General features: G+C 43.5%; 1 protein-coding gene across 4 annotated transcripts in view; it reads left to right on the forward strand.

Annotated features, from left to right (window-relative positions):
* Window positions 1-21,559, forward strand: part of PRCP (prolylcarboxypeptidase) — a 183,155-nt gene that overhangs the window by 35,989 nt on the left and 125,607 nt on the right. For 2 of the 4 annotated variants that reach the window (XM_090030680.1, XM_090030681.1), the window contains exons 6-9: window positions 1,306-1,478; window positions 4,516-4,680; window positions 5,989-6,176; window positions 16,392-20,097. In XM_090030680.1, coding sequence (XP_089886806.1) covers window positions 1,306-1,478; window positions 4,516-4,680; window positions 5,989-6,176; window positions 16,392-16,596 — 731 coding nt within the window. In that variant the 3' untranslated portion in view covers window positions 16,597-20,097. Of the gene's footprint in view, window positions 1-1,305; window positions 1,479-4,515; window positions 4,681-5,988; window positions 6,177-16,391; window positions 20,098-21,559 lie in introns of those variants that run through there. The other 2 variants (XM_090030682.1, XM_090030683.1) reach the window with 1 other exon arrangement.

Below are 21,559 nucleotides of genomic sequence, written 5' to 3' on the forward strand. Positions count from 1 at the left end.
GTATGGGTCCCAGGACAGAGCCTTGAGGGACCCCACTGGTCACAGGGCACCACGATGAGTGACTGCCATCTACTACAACCCTCTGGGTCCGACCACAGAGCCAGTTTCCCAGCCAGCAGATCGTGGTGGAGCCAAGGCCACAACTGGGCAGTTTTGCCAAGAGGTGATCATGGGATACCAGATCAAAGGCTTTTCTGAAGTCAAGATATATGACATCAATCTCTTCTTCCTTGTCCAGGCGATAGGTCACCTGGTCATAGAAGGAAATGAGATTGGTCAAACAAGACCTACCCGCAACAAACCCGTGCTGGCTATCCCTTAGGATGTTAGCCTGGGCCAGTCCAGGCATGCTGTCACTGTTCTCCTGCTGCCAAATTGCTAGGTGAGGAAAATATGGATCCCCAGAAATCTCTACCAGCTGGCTTTTGGGTAGAAAAGGATGTGTGAGAAAATACAGTATAAGCAGAAGAAAGTAGAGAGCACTTTAACCGGGCATTGTAACTATAGCCAACACGTGGGGGGGGGGACAAGGGGGCTCGCGCCCCCCCTGAGACTGGCCATCATTGAAGCCACCACCATCTTCTGTGGGTGGTTGCTGCCCTCCACTTGCTGTTAATGCAGCCACGGGTGGCTGCAGGTCATCCCTGCTTGCTCCTGCTGCCTTGCCGCCACCACCACCTGCAGGTGGTTGCCATGCCCCCCCAGCTTTGGGAGGCATATGTTTTGTTCGTAATTGTAACCATATATACCTTGACTCTAGGGTGAGGAGATCAGATGGGGACACAGCCTGACTTTTAGCATTGTTACTTCCTTACTGTTCCTTTTTCAGAATCCTCTGGGAGCAATATTATAATGTAGCTTGCTAGTACAGGAAATTGAATCTGCAGCATTGTTAGGCAGGTGAAATGAGGGAAGCGAGGGCAAGCAGAGTTATCTACTGAGAGCTATACACCCTCAACTAACAGATCTGACACTTTTTTTTTTCTTTTAAAAAGGACTGATTGTATTCTGCTCAATTTTTTTAATGTTTTAGATGCCACCATTTGAAGGCAGATTAAGATAATGTCAATGTTTTTTGGTAGCAATTCACTCAAATGGATTGTGGACTCCATTTTATGTTGGTATACATACACTGTAACACAGTGGATTCATTATGCTAAGGGAAAGTTGTATATGGGGCTGCTAGAGATCAACTGTTTTAACAGTAACATATTGGACTTCTGAGGTTCTCTCCATAATCCTAATGATGCACCAACTGACTTAAGGTACATTTAAATACTAAAATCTTCTTGCTTTCTCACTTAGGTGAAGGCTTGCACTGGCTTTCCAGTGCATTTCACTTATGCAGCCCATTGAAATCCACACAAGATGTTGCTGCATTGAAAGCTTGGCTGAGTGAGACGTGGGTAAATTTGGCAATGGTAAACTATCCGTATAAAGCTGACTTCTTGCAGCCTCTGCCTGCTTGGCCTATTCAGGTAATGGAGCACATACAGCTTCTATAGTTAACATGGTTCAGCTTGCAAAGTTGCTAATCTATTAAAGTGTAGTTCAGAAATGAACAAAAACAAATTGGCCCAAGTTCATTTAAAAAAAAACAAAACAAAACACGGAAGTAGGAGCCAGTCCTGCCAGAGGTCAAGTATTTTAAACTTGAACTTCAGTGAATATAAGGGAATTTTAACTTGGTTCATTGTCACAGACTCTCCATCTGTCACCTTTCTAGTGTTAGCCCTTATTGCTGATTTCATTGTTTGTGACTTTTTTTTTGTCTTCTAGATCCCATTTGGGATTCCAGAGTGCTTGCATTGCATTCTTTTTGCATGTGTACTTTTGTCCTCCTTTCAACTTTCCACATCCTTTCCTTGTAGCCTTCCATTTATGTAGCACCACTTACTACACTCTTCCTAAGTAACTTCCCTCTTAAGCGTACAGGCACACAGTGTGATTTACTGCAGGTTTGACCCAGATTCTGATTCTGTAGTGAGTAGATCTACAACCAGCTCTCCCAAGGTAGCTTTGTCTGCAGTAAGCACTGTTGGAGCATCTGGCCACAAGGTGGCAGGGAAGCCAGTTTGAATTGAGCAAGAGGAGAAAATGACTACAGGAAGGGATGCACAACTGGTATACCAGCCTGCAGTTATTCCTCACTTTAAGTTTTCTCAGGGGTAACTTAACCCTGCAACAAAATGACTTGCAGTGCTGTAAGGCAGCATGTCTTGTATCTACTCCACTTCTACCATGAAATAAGATTGGCTTACTGTAAGTATGCTGTGTGTACAAAGTATCCTGAACATTGCCTTGCTTTTCCCTTGTTAGTCCATGACCAAACTTCTCTGTTGCTTGAAACTGCTGGGTAATGGGGATGATAAAGGTGAAATTGAGAGAAATCAGAACATGTATTGTCCTGTAATAAACCCAAGTGCCAAACAGAAAAAACATTGTTGCATCTGTCTTGGTTAGACTTGACTGATGGAAAGGGGAAGGAAATTCACCTGTCTTGTATAGGTGTCCCATCTCCATAAATGTCTTCTGTGCTATTTTAGTTCTGTTGTCAATCTAAACGGCTGGAGGAATGCACTTTTACCTTCTGATCTCCTACCCTGGAATCTGCTTTTGCATCATTGTTAGAGGGAACTCAAAAGTTTGAGCAAGATGCAGTGACTCAGTAAGATGTGAAATAGAAAATCCTTCTGTTTGTTCTGGCACTTCTAACGTATGACCTCTCGGGGTGGTTCTAAGCTGTTTAGGTACCTTCTCTGAAATGGCAGCTCTAACAACAAAGCTAATGTGATTATCTGAGTGAGGGTGAGAAGGATATTGAGAGCTTAGGGGAAGAAAATCTGTTAGAGTAGCTGAATGTATCTGCTTAATCCTTTCTCTAATGTGGGAGGAAGGTGCCCTCTGGGGAGTGATTGCTCTCTCTGCCTCTACCCCTGTTTGATCTGCAGAGGTAGGGCTGTCTGCAACTCTTTATTCCCTTATCTTTTACCTTCAGCAGTCCACACTGGCACTAGGAGTGACCTTTGAGAGCCTGTAATTGTTCAGAATTGCTTACTGAACTAGCCAAGTGACAAAGCCCTCTTTTAAAGTGATGGAGTATTTGTTAACTTGTTCTTTGACCTCGTTTGCACAAGGCAGAAAGCGGGGGTGCTTGTGTGCAACTGTTTTCTTGTGTGTAAGATGCATTCTCCCCGCCTCGCCCCAGAAGTCTAAAATTACACGTCAAAATTATGTAACAAAAATAATTGAAATTGTTGGGTCACTTTTATTACAAAATTCAGTTGGATTTATGTCAGCTTTAGTATTTTGTTTTGGGACATGCATGTCTCTCATATGTGGGTGTCTTATACCACATGCTAGCTACCATATTTTCTGCTGTAACTAACACATTGCGGAAAACTTAGATATTTTCCGCCCAAGTTAACAGGCTGAGGCAAAGACTTCAGGGAGAACTGAGGGGTTGCTTTTACCTCTGCAAACTGCCTTGTTTTTTCACAAGCATCCTGCATTGTATTAGTTACCCCATTAGCTAAAGCACCTTGATATGGGCGCTTACTGGTTGCCCAACTCTAAGATGGCAAATCCTGATGATCACTAGCAGCAGCTCTCCTTGGCTTCAGTAAAAACCAGAGCTGCTTTCAGCATTTTTGGGGGGCAGGAGAGGGGGCAGGAACTGTAGTAGTCTATTGGCCCTTCCCAAGCCCAGTGTAAATCCATAAAAGAATAAGGAGAAGCAAACAGTGAGTATTCCTTCCCAGAGTTTCTCCATGATCCTTCTGGCAGGGAGGATAGGACAGAGTTTGCCACTTGACCTCCCATTACAAGCTATAGAGCCTGTCCCTAAGCCACCTATATCCTAGGGGATCTTCAGGAGTTGAGACACTTGCTCATGCTCTTATGCTTCAGCTGTATTAGCCCTGTGGCTTTCTTGGCTCTTTGACAGGCGTCATGCCACTCTTACACACAAGGAGCAAGGGCATTGGGGGTCACCTGTTCAAATCCAGTCCTCACTTGGTGCAGGGCTGCCCAATGGGTCCATCTTCTACATATAGGCCCCAACCCCATTAAAGGTCCTCCAAGGTGTGAGGTCCATGTCAAGGAAACAACTACTGACTTCTCTTTGTACAAGGGGATAGATATAGTTGCAGGGATGAGCCTAAATGTGATCAACCATATGTATGTAATTAACCATACTTGGGGCTTCTGGAATTCTTCAGCAGTGTAATGCATGCTGCCACCTTCTAGCATGTCTTTCAGATTTGAATAAATAAGAGAAACCCCACACATTATGATGACAAATAGTATCAGTTTAAATGAGAGAAATCCTCAGTGTGGTGATTTTATTTTTGTGTGACTTGTTCCTAGTATGGTAACTCTTGATCTCCTCACTTTTGGATCAGAGCCCATTTCCCTGGACAGTAACAAACTTGCACCTTCCCCACTTGTTAGATTTGATCTTCAGTCTGTATCAAGAGCTTCATTACAGACTCTTTCCCCCTTCTCTTGCCATAGGTGGCTTGCAAGTTCCTGAAAGATCCCAGTCTGTCAGACAAATTACTACTACAGAACATTTTCCAGGCAATAAATATCTACTACAACTACTCAGGAGTTGCATCGTGCCTCAACATATCTCATACTGCAACAAAGAACCTAGGGGAAGCGGGCTGGTACTATCAGGTAAATACTTGATAAACCTTTCCAAAAATGTCTGACCTTGGAGGTTGTTTGGTGGGTTTTTTGTTTGTTTGTTTGTTTTTTTGTTACCAAAGCTGATGTGAATTCTCAGTTCTTGCTGTCAGACACTTTGAACTTTTTCTTTTAATACAAGGGACCAGATACCAGAAATTATATCGGCAAGTTTGTTTGTTTTTAATGTGGTGCAAGCTATGCCAGTATCCACCAGCTGAGGTTCTGACTCTACATGAGTATGGCCTAGAACTAAATATAGGTATTCTAGAGCAGTGGTTCTCAACCTTTTTTCTGTTGGGGACCCTTTTACACATTGGTCAGTCCCTACCCAGTGCCCCTCACTCTGCCCTACGTGCTGAGGGGCTGGGGGACAGTGAGTCAACAAGCAGCCCCTTGCAGGCTAGAAGTCTGCCAGCCTTCAAGGGAAAAGCCATAGGTTCCCACACTTTCCTTTCTCCTTTAAAGGAGAATCCATTTAAAATTTTGTTCACAACCCTTTCATATATTCTTGTCCCCCACCTTTTGGGTCATGACCCATGGGTTGAGAAATGCTGTGGTAGAGATTGTGGGTTGTGAATAGTTTTAACTTGGCTAACTTGATGATTTTGGCCTTCCCAACAAACGTTTGTGTTGGATCACATCTAAACTAGATCATGAGTTTAAAAATATTTTATTTTTGCCTGTAGGTGAAGCCTTAGCAGAAGAGAGGGGAGGATGGAGGGGACATGAGAACAAGGTTAGCTAGTGGCTCAAAGAAACATGAGCTCCCATTGATAACCATCTACTTAATTAGATACCCTCTGAGGAATTCAAGTAGTAGTAATAATAAAAATGTCATAGCGCTACTTGCCTTGTGAAGTGCTCTGTGGTCAGTCTAAAGATGTTACCCATCTTTTCCAGTCTATAGGCAGGGAACTAGGCATATAAGAGGGAAGTGGTTTGCCCAAGGAAGAACCCTGATCCTTGGTATTTTGGCATATGGTTTCTTATTGGGACCAAATATTCAGTCATATCAAAAATCCTAATTTTACTACACCAAACCCACTTTATCGTTTTCGTATTAGATCTTAGGATCTAATACAAAAACGATAAAGTGGGTTTGATGTAGTAAAACTTGCTTCCAATGTGTCCCCTAGCTAGTCTGCCGTGGGTCAGTGAAAAGACTTGCTAATGATCTATAAGTACTCAGTAAATATCTCTTTCATCATTGAAAGTATTAAAGGAATCTATGGAGCTTTCCTCTTTATTCTGTTTCTGTAGCTGCAACCAGCATATTTTAAAGTGTCCTTTTTATAGGTTTGCACAGAGATGGTGATGCCCATGTGCACAGATGGTGTCAATGACATGTTTGAACCTGAGAAGTGGGATTTCCAGGCATTCTCTGAAGAGTGTTTCAAACTCTGGGGAGTGAGGCCTCGTCCATCATGGATTCTTTCAGTTTATGGAGGGAAGAACATCAGTTCTCACAGTAACATCGTTTTCAGGTGAGTTTACTTCATTGCCTGCAGTGGCCCCCTCCACCAAAATGGGTTACCAGCACAGAGAGAATCTTAGACTTGGAGCATCAAAAGCATCCACCTTTTATCATTTGAGTTGAAGAAACTGTGCAACTGCTGTTGCGCCCAGTGGGTAGGCAATGCTGGGAGTCTGTGCGGTCAGAAGGACAAATGCTTCCCTTGGTGCTAATGCTGAGGTGGAGGCCTGCAAGTGCCGTCTCTGAAAGAGAATTTGGTTAATGAATTTGCCTCAAACTACTTTGTTCCCATGAAGAATCGGTCTCATCTCTTGGCTGCAACTGTTCAGTTGCTGTCTGGGATTCCAGCTAAAGCAGCATGTCAGTCCTTCCTAGATAAACTGAAAACCCCAAACTCCAGTACATGGAGTCCATCACCTACTTGTTGTCTATGTTCTGAGCTGGAGCAACCTTTTCTCCTTCTAATTTAAAGGGAAGCTTCTGGCAGCTGTCTAGAAAACTTTAGCCTTGGGCCCAGAAAGAGGAACCAGATGCTAGTTTCCAATCTCAAGCCTTCTGTTGCCTTGCCTGAGGCTCAGTCCTGTAGTGGTGGTCCTGTGCTGTGCCTCTGGCTGTGTCTTGAGGGCTGTATGTATGAATGATTGAGGGTTTGATTTATACTGCCAAATCAAAATAATGGAGAGAGAATTTTGTCTTGAAATATACCTATCCCGTGTGGGTTTTTTTTCTCATTTTCTTTTCTTGCCAAAACAAAATGCTGACAACTTTTCAATACATGTAGAGTGAAATGTGTAACTTGATAAGAGCTGTTCTGTTTTGGGTGCTTGTCTAGCTCTTCATTACCATGGCTTCTGACTCCAGTGGACCTCTAGAAAGTGGGGGTGGCATCCGGAAGCTCGGAGGCTAGAAGGCTCCCCATGGAAATGGAAGAACTGGGTTAAATTCTCTTCTCTGCTGAAGGGGGTTGTAATCATCTACATCTCCCATCTCTGAGGAGAGAGTATTAACCACTAGACTAGAGGCCATTCTGGAGTAGGGGGCTCTCAGTGGGCATTTATACATGTACATTTTTTGTGCTCCAATGCGCCAGTGATCCAGTGAGCTGACATGCACTACGCAGTGTCGTGTGCAGTCGTATAAGCAGCAAAATGCATGTTTCATAGATTCATAGATGCTAGGGTCGGAAGGGACCTCAATAGATCATCGAGTCCGACCCCCTGCATAAGCAGGAAAGAGTGCTGGGCCTACATTACCCCAGCTAGATACACATCCAACCTTCTCTTGAATACCCCCAGGGTAGGGGAGAGCACCACCTCCCTTGGGAGCCTGTTCCAGACCTATGTTGGCACACAGAAAACTGCAGCAGTGTGCATTTGAACTGAAACACCTCTGTTTTTAGTTCAAAATCTCCTACCAACAACCTTGTTCCACTTTATAACCACAGCCATTCACAGGAGTGGGTGTTGGAGCCCAGCTCTTCCCCACCCAGCTGAGTGTCTAAACCATCAGGCTAGAGTCCTTCCCTCTCCGTGTATTATGACATGGAACACCTCCAACATAAGGGACTGAGGATGACCCCTCAAAACACTTCAGAGCCTGCCTGTTAAAATATTCAGCTTGTGCTATTCTAGGGATGGCACTAGTCTCTAAATCTGACTCCCGCATGCTGTCAAAGTCTACACATCCTTGTTCTCCCTAGGGTTCAGTGTCCTTTTTGTCTACTAGATCTTTTTGGACCCTTTTTTAACAGGCATGCTCAAGACTCTTTTTCCTCTTGCCTTCTGAGAGACCCAAAGGCTAATCCCGTTAAAATCATCTTCTACGCTCTCCCTTTCCAATAGTCAATTTCCAGTGCAGGTTTCCCCATGTCTTGTGCTCATATGCTGGAATGGGATCTTCCCATATACACCCTGCCTATGATTCCCATTGATTATATGAGGAAAAACAACATAATGCCTCTGCTCTGGGTAGAAATGGGGATGTGGAAAAAGTGAATTTACCTGAGTAAGAGTCAGCATAGTAGTGGGGCTCTGCTCTTCATTGAGTAGGTAGCAAATGGCTTTGACCAGATTACTTTCATTTCCATCCTGACCAGAGCATACAGTGGAGAAGGAAAAGATTATAAACATCCAAATATTTTTGGAAATTATTCTTACTAAAATAAGGAAAGCAATGCCTTACTTTCATAATGCTTGAGACTTAAAAATAGTATTGGTCTTTGGGGCTCCCAAAAGGTGGTAGTTCCATATGTAGCAATCTGGATCTCATTCCCTTTTCCATTCCTCTTTTTAATCTTAAAAGATTTTTGTTGTAACTGTATGAACTGACTCCTGGGGAAGCTGTAAATCTGATACTAAAAAATGGTAGTAGCTCTGTCTCATTCCAAAATACCCCCGTGAATATTAATCACAACAAAACGGCTCCAGAAAATAAATTTTTTGTCACTGTGTACTTGCTGTTTTTGTTCAACATCCTCCATCTTTGTTTCTAACACTGATAAATGGGAACGACTACTTCTTTTAAAATGATCCATTTTTGCTGTATTTGTAGCCAGGTGATTGATATGAGTTCTGAACAGATAGAAATGGACTGGTCCACGAGATCTAGTAAATGCCACCTTGCCATCTAGCAAACACGTTTCCCACACATTTAGGGCTTATGGTCGTAGATGTTCCAAATCTCTGTGCTGATTTTCTTACAGTTGGCAGTTCTGAGCAATACCCCTCTGTACTATCATTCCAGTTGTGCAAATTCTTTTCTAAAAGAAACTTCTTTACACAAAAGTCAGAATTAGTCTTTGGGGGCTTGCTTTAAAATACACAGCTATTTACTGAGAAGTCCTGGCTTGAATTGGGGATTTATTTTCTGGAGTTCAGCCTGTAACATTGGTTTGCTTGGCTCCAAAAACCTATTGCTTTTCTCTCTGGTCTGTCTCTTGCTGTTTCTGGCCCAGCAGGGCATCTGCTCCAAAGTGAGAAAATCTGCACTTTGATAGTAAACTTTCTTAAATAAGCAAATTAAATGGATTTGTGTTTCATTTCTGCAGATTGTTGCGTGTTCTCATTGAACAGTCCATAAACCTATGCGCTATGATTCTGCTTCATAAATTGACAGATGAGCAAACAAACCCATCAAAATGTTTAAGAATTTTTGTCAGCTTAGAGCTTGAAACAGGAATCCTTGAAAGCAACCAAATGAATGAAGAAAAGAAATAAGTGCTTTTCACACAATATTTTGGATCTCAGGCTGGGTTATTTCCCTTCAAACAGACACACTATCAACACTATACATTTTATATAGAGACTTTTTTATCCTGAAGGACCGCGAAGTGCTTCACAGAAAAGAATCTCTATTCCCACCATGGAGATGTAGCCCCCCTGTGGTATAGCATATATTAGCTGCTTAAGTGCCAGGCAACTTGTGCATCAGTTCAAGATGTGAAGGGAAGAATACTGTATCTTAATGGAGCTACTGTAGGATTTGATATTTTGCAGGCAGAATGTAGCACCACAGATTTGGCCAGGATACTAGAACTGATGTCCCCAGTGGGGCAAAATGGGCCTGCAAGCTTATACCAGCCATAGAGAAAACAATCATACTGACTTTTCTCATCTACAAGTGCTGTTGGCATGAGTGTCAAGTATACAAGTTATTGCTGTATTGCTCATTAAAGCTTGCAATTTAAAGGTTTTTTGTTTTTTTCCCCAGAAACAGTGTTGGTCTAATAAGATATCATGCCTCTACCAAGAGCACTGGTGGCATCAGTGTCTTTTACCATCACAAAGGAAAACTAGTATTGATTCAGGAATTCATTTTAAAAAAAAAAATAGGGTTGGAAGGAACTTTAAAGCCTAATCCAGCTGCTGCTCAAGGCAGGATCATCTCTGACTAAACTATCCCAACCAAGTGTCTGTCCAACGTGCTCTTAAACTTCTAGGGATGGAGGTTGAACAACTTCTCTAGGTAGCTTGTTCAAATGCTTGACCAGCCCAAGGCCCTCTGTTACAGGTATTCCACAATGAACTGGTTAATTGTGCAGTTAACTGAAACCAGCTGCACACAAAGTACCAGTAACTCCATAAAAAGCGCTAACGAGCTATAAGGTTAGATCTCAAAGGTGTACTAACTTTAAAGCTGGCTAGTATCCAGTTTTAACTTGCATGTGTAGCAGGGTCTCCCCCTCAGCTAGGAGTCCTGTTGACTAACCTGGCTCCCAGCTGCAGGAGTGCCCCATACCTAGCTGGGGCTGGAAGCCCTGCAGTTGAGGAGACAGACTCTCAGTCCCAGCAGTGCCCCATGGCTGCCGGGACCCAGAGTCCTGCAGCTGTGGACACTGGGTCCTAGCAGCTGTAGGGTGCAGCTGCAGCCTCCCAGCCCTGGTTATGCATGGAGTCCCCATGGCTTGGAGCCCCCCCACTGTGAGGGGGCTCCCAGCTGGAGGAGCTCACCTGCTGGTGCAGGGGGAGCCCAGGACTGGCTCTGGCAATAAGGTGAAACAATCTAATGCACAATCCCACAACGATGCCTCCTGCCATGCAAGTGTGGCATGGCTGTGTAGATTGTGCATTGGATCCAATTGGCGGACAATTCTCTAGTTAGTCTAATAAAAAAAAAAGATAATCAGATTTACCTAAAGTAGTTGGAAAAATTCTTCTTTGCAATGTTTTGGGTACAAACACACCCTTCAGTCTGAGGAAGCCTTCAGTTGTTCTGTGCTCTTCCTGGACAGAATAGAATTGGATCCCATTGCACCTCTACCTGTACACGTATAGGACACTTCAATCGGAAAAACTTCTCCTCCTCTCCAGCCTACACTTTCTCTGCTACATCTTGAGGCCATTGTTGCTAGTCCTGTCTCTTCCAGCCGTAGAAAAAAGCCCACCTCTGTCCTCTCTTTAATTGCCCTTTTTTGTTTGAGGGGAGGATAGGAATGGGAGCTTTTTCTCAGTGGGATAAAGAATCTTTGAGTTGGTTTTTATCCCTGCCCAATACAAAACCTTGATGATGGCTTTGGAAAATAGTACATTTTAAACTGAAAACTTGAATCTCCAGAGCCTCAGCAGGACCCTCCTGCTGTTGTTGGTTTTATCTCTTTGGAACAGAGTGGCTGACACTTGAGTGTTGCATCCCTGGGATAAAAAGTATTCACCTGTTCTTCACTTAATTTACTTTTGGTTCTTTCTTTTTATTACAGTATAACCTCACAAATCCAGCATTCTTGGGATCTAGCCCCTGCCAGAAATGTTAAATTTTGGATTTTTGAAACCCCATGCGGCTGGTGCTCTAGAACCAGCCACCGCTGCTGCTACCCCCCTCTGAACAAAGTGGGGGAAGCTTGCATGTGGTGGCTATCGCCACCATCCACTACTCTGCACCACTGCTCTGTGTGCAGTTGCTGCTCGAGGACTGGCTGCTGCTACTTTCCAGTGTAGTGTGTCTTTTTAAAAGTGCCAGATTTTTGAGAATTTCAGAATTCTGACAACTAGATTTATAAGGTTTATACTACATTATTACAGTTGAATTCTTTACTTTCAACCATCTTAAACCTCAGTGCTGCAAGATGGTCTGCAAACAATTTCGGCACGTGTTTTGAAAAGCTCATCAGCACTGAAGTGAATAAGCCTACCCACATGCAAAGTTTAAGCATGTGCTTAAGTAAAATACTGGGTAAGCATACTTGGCATCTTCCAGGCGAAAGCCTCTAACGAGCATCACTTCTCGGACTACGTCAATGCTGTCAGTGCCATCAGGGCATAGGTTGGCTGGAACCTTAGATGAAGCAGCCAGAAGCTCCTATGAAAGCCAGAAATGGTGTTGTTTCCCTGCAGCATGCTTAATTTCCATGTGACTGGGACCAAGAGATCCAAGTCAGTCGACCTCATGGGTCTCTCGGCAACTCAACACACTGTTGCTAGGGCACTGTGCTGATTCAGATGACCTTTTAAATCAAATGCATTTTGCTTATCGTGCAGCTCTTTGTATGCTTTTTTTTTTGTGTGAATACAATATTATTATTTTTTTTTTTTTTTTTATCCTGAGCCATACTAAGTTCCATTGAAATCCAAGAATTCTGGGGAGAGATGTAGGATTTTCTGTGGGGATCTTGTTTTTCCTTCTGAAGGGAAACTAACACTGTTTAATTAAATTTTAGTCTATTTGGTTTGTAGTTAAGTGCTAGAAGCTGAAGGTAGAGACAAACATTTCCATTAAGTGGTGGTAACACTTCTTTTTTAGCTGTGCAGCTATCGATAGTATAGAGACTTGTTCTGTTTTCCAGGAATACTGTCTGCAATAGCTTAATTTAAGCTTGCAAAATAAGTGTAATAAAAGGACTTGCTTAAGTAATTCATTTTGTGAGCAGTTGTATTGTTTTAATTGAAGACGGGGCATCACCTTACAGACCTAATTCAAAAAGGCATAAGCTTTCATTCTGTCAGATGCTATGAAACTGAGTTGCAGAGGTCAAGGTGTTGACATTTAAAATTACTTTGTTCTTTTCTAAAAGATGGGCCAAGGTGAGGAGGAAAGGGGGTGGGTTAAGTAAAGCTGCTTAACACATGGAGGGACATAATGGGTGTCTGTACATGTGTGGGGGAAGGATTTTTCCCAAGAGCCACTCTAATTAAAATGCCTATAGCATCTTGTATATTCAGCATCCTGCATTTCAAAATGGTGGTGGGGGAGCTTTAACTAAATCTTGCTAGACAAGACCAGCAGACTCTATTAATCAAGTCTAATCAGAATGTGTTGGAGCACATATAAAAGCTAGTCCTGGTATTGGGATAAACCTTGGCTACTTTTACAAGAATTCAGAGCCTCTGAGATCTTGCTTAATACAGTCTGTGGATGATTTCTTTGTTTGTAATTGCACACTTAAGGTGTGTGGGGTGGGGGGGGGGGGCGGTTCTGTTTTTGTTTGGTTTTTAAGTTCTTGCTGGTTAAGGATGGCTACTCTTAAGATCAGTAATGAAAATAATGACAAGTGCAAGGTGCTGCACCTAGGTCTGCTGCTGGTTCTTCCTCCCTAGAGGCTGGGGAACTCCCTTCTCATCAGTGCAGAGACAGAAAGGGATCTTGAAGTCATTATTGATGCCAAGATGAACATGGGCTGCCAATGTGAGGACATGGTCAGTAAGGCCAACCACACCTTGGCCCTGCTTGTCATGCATCCACAGACGCATCACAAGGAGGTGATCCTCCCCCTCAGACACTGGTCAGGCCGCAGCTGGAGTACTGTGTCCAGTTCCGGGCGCCGCACTTCAGGAGGGATGTGGACAACATGGAGAGGGTCCAGAGGAGGGCCGCTTGCATGACTGGGGACAGCAGGGCAGGCCCTATGAGGAGAGGCTATGGGACTTGAACCTGCCACAAGAGAAGGCTGAGAGGGGATCTGGTGACTGTCTGTAAACTTACCAAGGGGGACCAGCAGGGAACAGGAGAGACCCTATTCCCCTGAGCACTACCAGGGGTAACAAGGAATAACTGCCATAAGTTGACTGAGAGTAGGTTCAGACGAGACATCAGGAAGCACTACTTCACTGTCAGGGAGGCCAGGAACTGGAACCAGCTTCCAAGGGAAGTGGTGCTTGCTCCTACCCTGGGGGTCTTTAAAAGGAGATTGGATAATCACCTAGTCAGGGTCATTTGACCCCAGTGCTCTTTCCTGTCCAGGGCAGGGGGTCAGACTTGATGATCTGTTCAGGTTGCTTCCGACCCTACCAGCTATGAAATATCCAGGGAGGCTAAAGTGTTCTGCCCACTTGTGCCTGGAATTGATGTCAGATCCATCACTTCTTTCATTTTGGGGCCTGTCCCATCTGTCCAATGTAGACAAGAAGGGCACTGTGAGCAGGCAATGTAAGTGATATTGGCAGAGGAGCAGGTGAATGAAACCCAGATGTTAGTCACTATTGTTTCATCCAGTGATGTGATCTGTGTTGAGGGGGGCACAGCTGGCATCTAGAGCATGGCTTGCTGAGAATAAGAGTTAAGTGGTATGTTTGGGGGCTGCTTGTAAGCCAGGACAAGCTTGTCCCCTAAGGCTACCTTGATGCTTAAGAGGTTAGAGGTCATTAATGATGTGTTCAAGCTGTGGGCTGTAGACCACAACAAGAGGGATTTGCTGCCCTCGTTTCATAGTTTGTAGGGTCTGAAGGGACCCGAGTGGATCATCGAGTCCAACCCCCTGCCATGGCAGGAAAGAGTGCTGGGGTCAAATGACCCCAGCAAGGTGATTGTCTAGCCTTGTCTTAAAGACCCCCAAGATAGGAGCCAGCACCACTTCTCTTGGAAGCTGGTTCCAGATCCTAGCCACCCTGACCTCTTTTGAAGTAGCGCCTCCTGATAGATAGCTTAAATCTACCCTCTGCCAGCTTGTGACCCTTATTCCTGGTCACTCCTGGCAGTGCTCAGGGGAACAGGGACTCCCCCAGTGCCTGCTGGTCCCCTCTGAGTAGTTCGTAACAGGCTACTAGATTTCCCCCCGCCCCCCAGCCTTCTCTTGTGGAGGCTGAACAGGTTCAGGTCCCGTAGCCTCTCTTCATAGGGCCGGGCCTGCCCTGCTGCCCCCGGATCATGTGGGTGACCCTCATAGTTTCATAATTTCTAGGGTCGGAAGGGACCTGAGCAGATCATCATCTAGTCCGACCCCCTGCCATGGCAGGGAAGAGTACTGGGGTCAAACGACCCCAGCAAAGTGTTCATCTAACCTCCTCTTAAACACCCCCAGGGTAGGAGCCTGCACCACTTCTCTTGGAAGTTGGTTCCAGGCCCTAGCCGTCCTGACTGTGAAGTAGCGCCTCCTGATATCTAACCTAAACCTACCTTCTGCCAGCTTGTGACTGTTATTCCTGGTCACTCCTGGCAGTGCTTGGGGGAACAGGGACTCCCTCAATGCCTGCTGATTTGCAACCTATTCCTCCCTTCTAGCATGCCCATGTCTTAGTGTTATCAGCAGATTTTGAGCAGGGTGCTTTTTACTCCCTTGTCCAAGTTGCTGAAGATGTTGAACAGTGCAGGCCCGAGGACCGAGCCCTGCAGCACCCCACTGTCCACATCCCTCCAAGCTGAAAATGACCCATCCACCACCACTCTGGGTGTGGCCTTCCAGCCAGTTGGCGACCCATTTGACTGTGTGGGTGTCAACACCAGTCCCCCGGTTTCTTAATGAGAATGGGGTGAGAGACAGTGTCGAAGGCCTTCTGGAAGTCCAGGAAGACCTATGTCCACTGCTACCCCTGCATCTAATGATTTGGTGATCTGATTGTAGAAGGCCACCAGGTTGGTCTGATGGGACCTGCCGCTAATGAACCTGTGTTGATTGCCCTTTGTCATGGGTATTGTAGCAAGTTGGAGCAGGGTCTGAATTTTGGCTTTGATTTGAGTGGGTACAGTCTTGGGATTGCATTGTAGGTGCAGGAATCCCTGCTTCGGATTCCCACGGTATGTATCCAGGTTGATGGGCTCAGAGCAGATATAGTTGTAACCAGCAGCTTGTTTTAAGTGGGAAGGAATGAGTGAGGGTCACGTGCATTATAGATTATCTAGTTAGTATTCACTACATTTGCCACTTCCATCTGGAAGGATGGACACATGCTAACAGAACATGAAATGTCAAGGACTCCTGAATGTGCTGAGGACACAGGAGTTAGGCACTCCTTTTGTTCAAATCCTGATTCTGCCACTGACTTGCTGCATGGACCTGGGTAAATTGCTTGGGACCTGATCCAAAGCCCATTGGAAAACTTCATACTGACTTAAAAAAGCTTCATGTTCAGCTGCCAGGGATTAATCTTTTAGCAGTGCTCATCTAAAGGGTTCTCAAACCAGGCACCTAAATCTGTGAGCACATGGAGATACTTAGGCATTTATCTCTATCCTGGTTCCCATCCATCTAAAAGGAAGTTAACTCGCATTGTTTTAACAAAAGGTACTAAAAGAAAGGCAGGGTTTTTTAATTGTTTAGTACAGAAAGCATAAAATGGAGAATGAGTGACACTTGTCCTAAGTGATACAAATCAAAGTCACTCTATGCTGAACAGGCAGTATTCCTGTTGACAGTTTACCTATTTGGATGTGAATTGGTAAAAGAAAATGGCTAAATTCCCCCAGGAATTTTAATTGGGATGATCTTCATTTTCTGTTGTAAGCCATTTATTAACCAATTTGGGCACGCTTTCAGCTATTGAGTTGATTCAACTTAACAGCTATTTAATTTCTCTTCCAGCAATGGCGGACTAGACCCATGGTCTGGAGGTGGAGTGACTCAGAACATCACAAACTCTTTAGTTGCCATTGTGATTCCTGAAGGAGCTCATCACTTGGACCTGCGCAGCAGTAACCCTTGTGATCCTGAATCTGTGCGGCAGGCCCGGGCCTTGGAAGTTCACTATATGAAGCAGTGGATTGGAAAGGCCAGGCAAAGGCACTAAAGTGGCTACAGTTAACTGCCATCACTACCTCCCATTGGCTTTAGTGGGTGCAGCATCAGGCCTTCATTGCACAGTTGCATACAGTCTTTCTACCTGTGCTTCCTTTTTTCCTGTAATGTTTATATATACTCTTTTCAGCACTGTGCCTGTCAGTGGGGGTAGGTAGTTGGTCTTCAGATAGGTTTGATACTGGAGCAGATTCTCAGTCAAAGTGTATGGGTTGAGCTGCCTGCTATAGCTTGCTTCCCTATCTTGCTATTATCAACTACTGTGGGTACCCTTTCTGCAACACCCCTGTTTTTGGGCTATTCCTGGAAGGCCTCGTATCCTTACAAGATTAGCCTCCTTGTTGCTAATGAAATGTGCATTATCGACCAAGTCAATTCAGATCATTTGACTTCAACTGGATTAAATATTAGGGACAGGTGCTCAGCTGGCATAAACTATGCAGGGTTTAATTTGGGGTGTGGAATGCAGTAACTTTGGAGAGGGAACAAAACTACATTGGGATATTAGTTTGCGGGAGAAAGTTAGTTTATTTTTAAGCCGAACTTTGGGACTCTGCCAGAAAATAGGTACACATTTTTTTCATGGTTTTCAACAGTTTGTTAATCAAAGTTGTCATGTATGACACCTTTTTTTTTTTTTTTCCTTTCTGCTTACTACAAAGCAAATTTTTTTTCTGATATTTATTTACTTTTTATTTTTTTAATTCTTTGAATGTCTGGCTGGGTATAATTTCTGTTTTTATTCTTCCTTCCCTGCTGCTTCTCTTACCCCTATGATACCAGCAACTTTGGTAGTGTTACAGAAATCATGGGTATTTTCATCCCCTCTCGTGTTGCTGTCTTACAAATTACTTAGTTTTTCCAGGGCAGCACTGGGCAACTCCGGATTGTTCTCTTCAAGAGTGACAAATAATTGAGGTTGTGCCTTGTTTTCTTTTTCCTTTTCTATCTATTGATGAGATTCTGCATGGTCTGGTAACTGGTGCTTTAATAAAAGCCTTTAAAATTGTTTGCAGGACAAACTATTTGGAACACAGAATAGAGCTCTCCTGTTGGGAGAGTATTAGCCTGAAAGCGAGAGGCTGTGCTCAGCAGGCCAGGTGCACTCCAGACTTTTTATAAAGCTTCTAAAAGAGTCAACCAGCCCCTAGTCATGGAGACTGTATAGTTGATATTTAATAAATGACTGAGGCAAGTCCTTTCATTTTCCAGCTTCAGCTTCAATCCTACTAAAACCCTTCTTCCATAAGCTAATAAGGCTGGCCCATCCTTTCCAGATGAGCTGAGCACCATGCATAACCCAAGTCTCTTAACATCCCAGTTCCAGTTTCTCGGCTTTTTTTGCTCCTACAGTGCGCTGCTTTTTTTCCCCTCCCCCCTCCAGTTCTGTCTCTGTACGGCTTTCTGGGAACAAAGTGTGCCTCATTCTGAACCATTTTTTTACACTTCAGTAAATCTGGTTCCTCTTGTTGGTGGAACTCTTGGCTTATCCCTGTTTTGCTCCAGTGTTCTAGGAAAGGTTGCTTTGAACAAGGAGGCCTGTATGTTCAGGTTCAGCAGTCTGGACCTTTCATGCTCTTTCTTTAGCAGGTAATCACTTTGGAGACTATAGAGTAAAGCCAGGGAAGAATCTCAGAGGAAGGGGAAGAGCTTTTTAGAGCTCCACTGAAATCTGTCAGCTGTTGGTAATCTCCATTCAAATAAGGCTATTTTCTAGCACTGGGATGCAAATGTGTTCCTAGTATCTATCTGTGTGTGTGTGTGTGTGTGTGTGTGTGTGCGCATCTACAGTAAAACCCTGGCCTCTGTCTTGTCGTGCTATACTGTGTGTTTAGCTTTTTGATTAAACAAGAAATGGACACTTCCTGCAACCACTGCAGGAAAAGAAAGTTAAACCTGAAGTGCTATCAGTAGCCTATGGGTATATGTAGGTTTCTAATTGACGCGTTAATTGGAGAGCCAAGATGGGGATTTGCAGAGCAAGTATAAACACTTAGAATACACAGTACTCATAACAAAGAAAAAATAATGGCCTCATCCAGCCTCTTCTATTGAGTGCTGCTGGCTCGGTACAGAGTTCAACGATTATACAAAGAGAGATTGTGGGTTATGCAGGAGAGGGGCATTATTATAGTTCCCAAGTAGCCACCATTGTAGGTTTGTCATAGTTTCCTTCCAGTAGTGGGCACGTCTTCTCCAGGAAAGCAGAAGACTTCCATTTGTTGGATCTAGAGATGGTTAAATGAGTCTGGAAGACACTTGAGTGTAAATTTTTTCAAAAAAAATTGTTTTCCCTCTGAACCTAATTTTTAATAACTCTCTTTGTATTTGGAAGATGAGGGAGATGTAAAGGGGTGGGGGAAGGATGAAAAGAAAAATCTCTTGAATATAATGAAGACTGTCCTTTCAGTGGCAGGACACTTAACAGCCCACATCTCCCTGTGTTACCTGTGGCAAGTTAGGCTGTGTTTTGATATTTTGGGCATTCTCTGGTAGTTGTGTGAGTGGCTTGTTTTTGTGAAATTTTAAAGAGTAGATTAGATTAGGGAAATGTGCTTAGGTTTAGGTGGTGGGTTGTTTTTTTTCCTTGAGCAGGGGGTTGGACTAGATGACCTCTGGAGGTCCTTTCCAGCTGTACTTTTTCCCATGAATCTCTGTACCTCCTCCTCCTCCCCCCCCGCCCCAAAAAACCTTTCTGGAAAAACTTCTTGAAACATTCCTGAAACCATTCCCCTTTTGAATAAAAGCAATTTTTCAATGATAAGAAAAGTTTTTGTTTTTGTTTTTGTTTTGTTTTTTTTAAATAACTCGCCTGTATCTCCACCCTGGGGCTTGTGCAGGGCTTTCCTCTTGCTTCAGAAGAGAGAACTTGTCTTTCTTTGTGATTTGTTGTGTTGCTGTAGCATTGGGAACCCTCCCATTGACTCCCCTGAGCTTTAGATTTCAGATCTTTATCACATTAGTGGGGGTTTTTTGCCTTTTGTTGGATCTATTTTACTCCTTTTTTCTTTTTGGCCTTCAGACTAATAGACAACCCTCTCTACCTCTTTCTGAAACGCCTTTTAGACCTCATCTGAACTTTCATGCATTAGGGAATGACCTTAATCAATGATTAGCTACCTCATTTTGAAATGTAACTTTTTTCCTGCTGTGGCATGCAGGTTAGATGATCAAGTGCCATAATAAGATCATTCATTTTATCCCTGGTGTCATGATGGGTCCAATGTCTCATGCTATTCACATCACCCAAGATATTCTTAGCATCATGCATTCAATTTTGTCCTCTGTACTGTGAGTTCTTCTCATTTTAAGGTGTGTTGCCTTTTGGGGGTGGAGAAATGCAACAGACAAAGAATTAAAAGTTTTGCTTGAAGAGTAATGAGATGCTTTGGAAGACCAGTAATATGAATCTTATGGAAATTGAAATCCATATTGTAACTTAAAAATGTACTGCAACATGTTATAAATAAATGAATATGAAGTTCTGGATGTAGTTTGTTTCGCATATAGAGATCAATGGTCTGTTAGTATTGGGTAGATTTCCCCCCCCCCCCCGGTGTTTTCAGCATTTCTAAAATGAAGTTATTTAACCTATGCCTGTGCCATTAATGGGAGAAGGTTGAATTAAGTGTGCAAATATGTAATTATCACTTTCACAATGTCCACAGTGTCCAGTTAAACTCTGTTCTCTAACTGCAAGTGAGAGTTATGATTATCTGGTTGGGTGGGTTGGTTATGAGTAAATAAATTCTTTTCTAGGTTGCTGGTTTGACTATATGTCCTAGGATGGTCATTTTTTCTGGAAGTTACCATCTGATTTTCTTTTTTTTTTTTTTTTTATGGTCTTGGTCCCAGTCCTTACTAAACAGTGATGAGAGCCATGTAATTATCTGGACAGGCAAGCTTTGTGGAAACTGCTAACCTCCTTGGCACTGACCACCCAACAAGCAAAGGTTTGACTAGGCCAAGGAGACAGAAATGCCATCACCCATATGCTCAATCAGGCAGGCAAGGCCTGCAGGGCAGTGGAAGAAAAATTGCACAGCTGCTACCCATATCATACTGTGATTATTTATTTACTTTTTAAACTGGGATGCCTAAGCTAGTCACACATGCATCATCAAAGAGGTACCAAAATATTTAACTACACCTGGAGGAGGATCTGTCGTGGCTTGCTTACTATGCTTGGAAACCAAGTCCTTGAAGTTTGGCTTAAAATTGGAGAATGAGACAGTGAAGCAGTGCAAGAGTATAAGATTGCAGGGGAAGGTTTTTAAAGGGATATTCAGTGCTCAATTCTCACTGAAAGTTTAACTCCTGTTTCCGCCAGCGAAAAATCTTGCCTGTAATGAGTAGGTCCGTTTTTAAAAAGAAAGACTGAATCCACCAATGCAGAAGAATCCAGGAGAATTTGAAGCCCTGTCAAATCCTCCAACAAATAATGCAAGGAGCAAAACATTAAAACATGCACTGCAATCAAGTTTTCAATTGATTTCTTTTAGAGGTTTCAATGCTAAAGCCCATGAAATTGACCCTTGTCCAGAGAGCATTTTGGATCGGTGGTGGTAGTACATTTCTTCCTTGAAGGTTGGAGTGAATGCTCCTGTTTTGCCTTTTTAGATGGTGCCCAACAAACATGGCAAGTGACTCCATTAAGCTCTATCCTATAATCTAGGAGCTCCTTAGTTGAATAAGGTCCAGGTCCAACACATTCTCAGCACCTTTTTAATAAAGCTGCTGCTGATCTTCGTAGGATGGTGGTGTAGTGGTTAAAACACTTCTCCAGCTTGTTTATGCCTTGTATGTTAAACAATCATTAAGGGAAAAATCAAAGGAGGAATCTGAAATAAAAGACTTACCTCCCCAGGTAAATGCCCTGCTTGTGCACTTGCTTGCTTGTGCTCTCTGGCTTGCATGCTCTCCCCTTTGCTTGACCCCTTAAACATGGCCACCTG

The sequence above is a fragment of the Crocodylus siamensis genome, chromosome 1 (genome assembly GCF_052110815.1).
Source record: "Crocodylus siamensis isolate JL-2025a chromosome 1, ASM5211081v1, whole genome shotgun sequence".
Classification (NCBI taxonomy): Eukaryota; Metazoa; Chordata; order Crocodylia; family Crocodylidae; genus Crocodylus; species Crocodylus siamensis.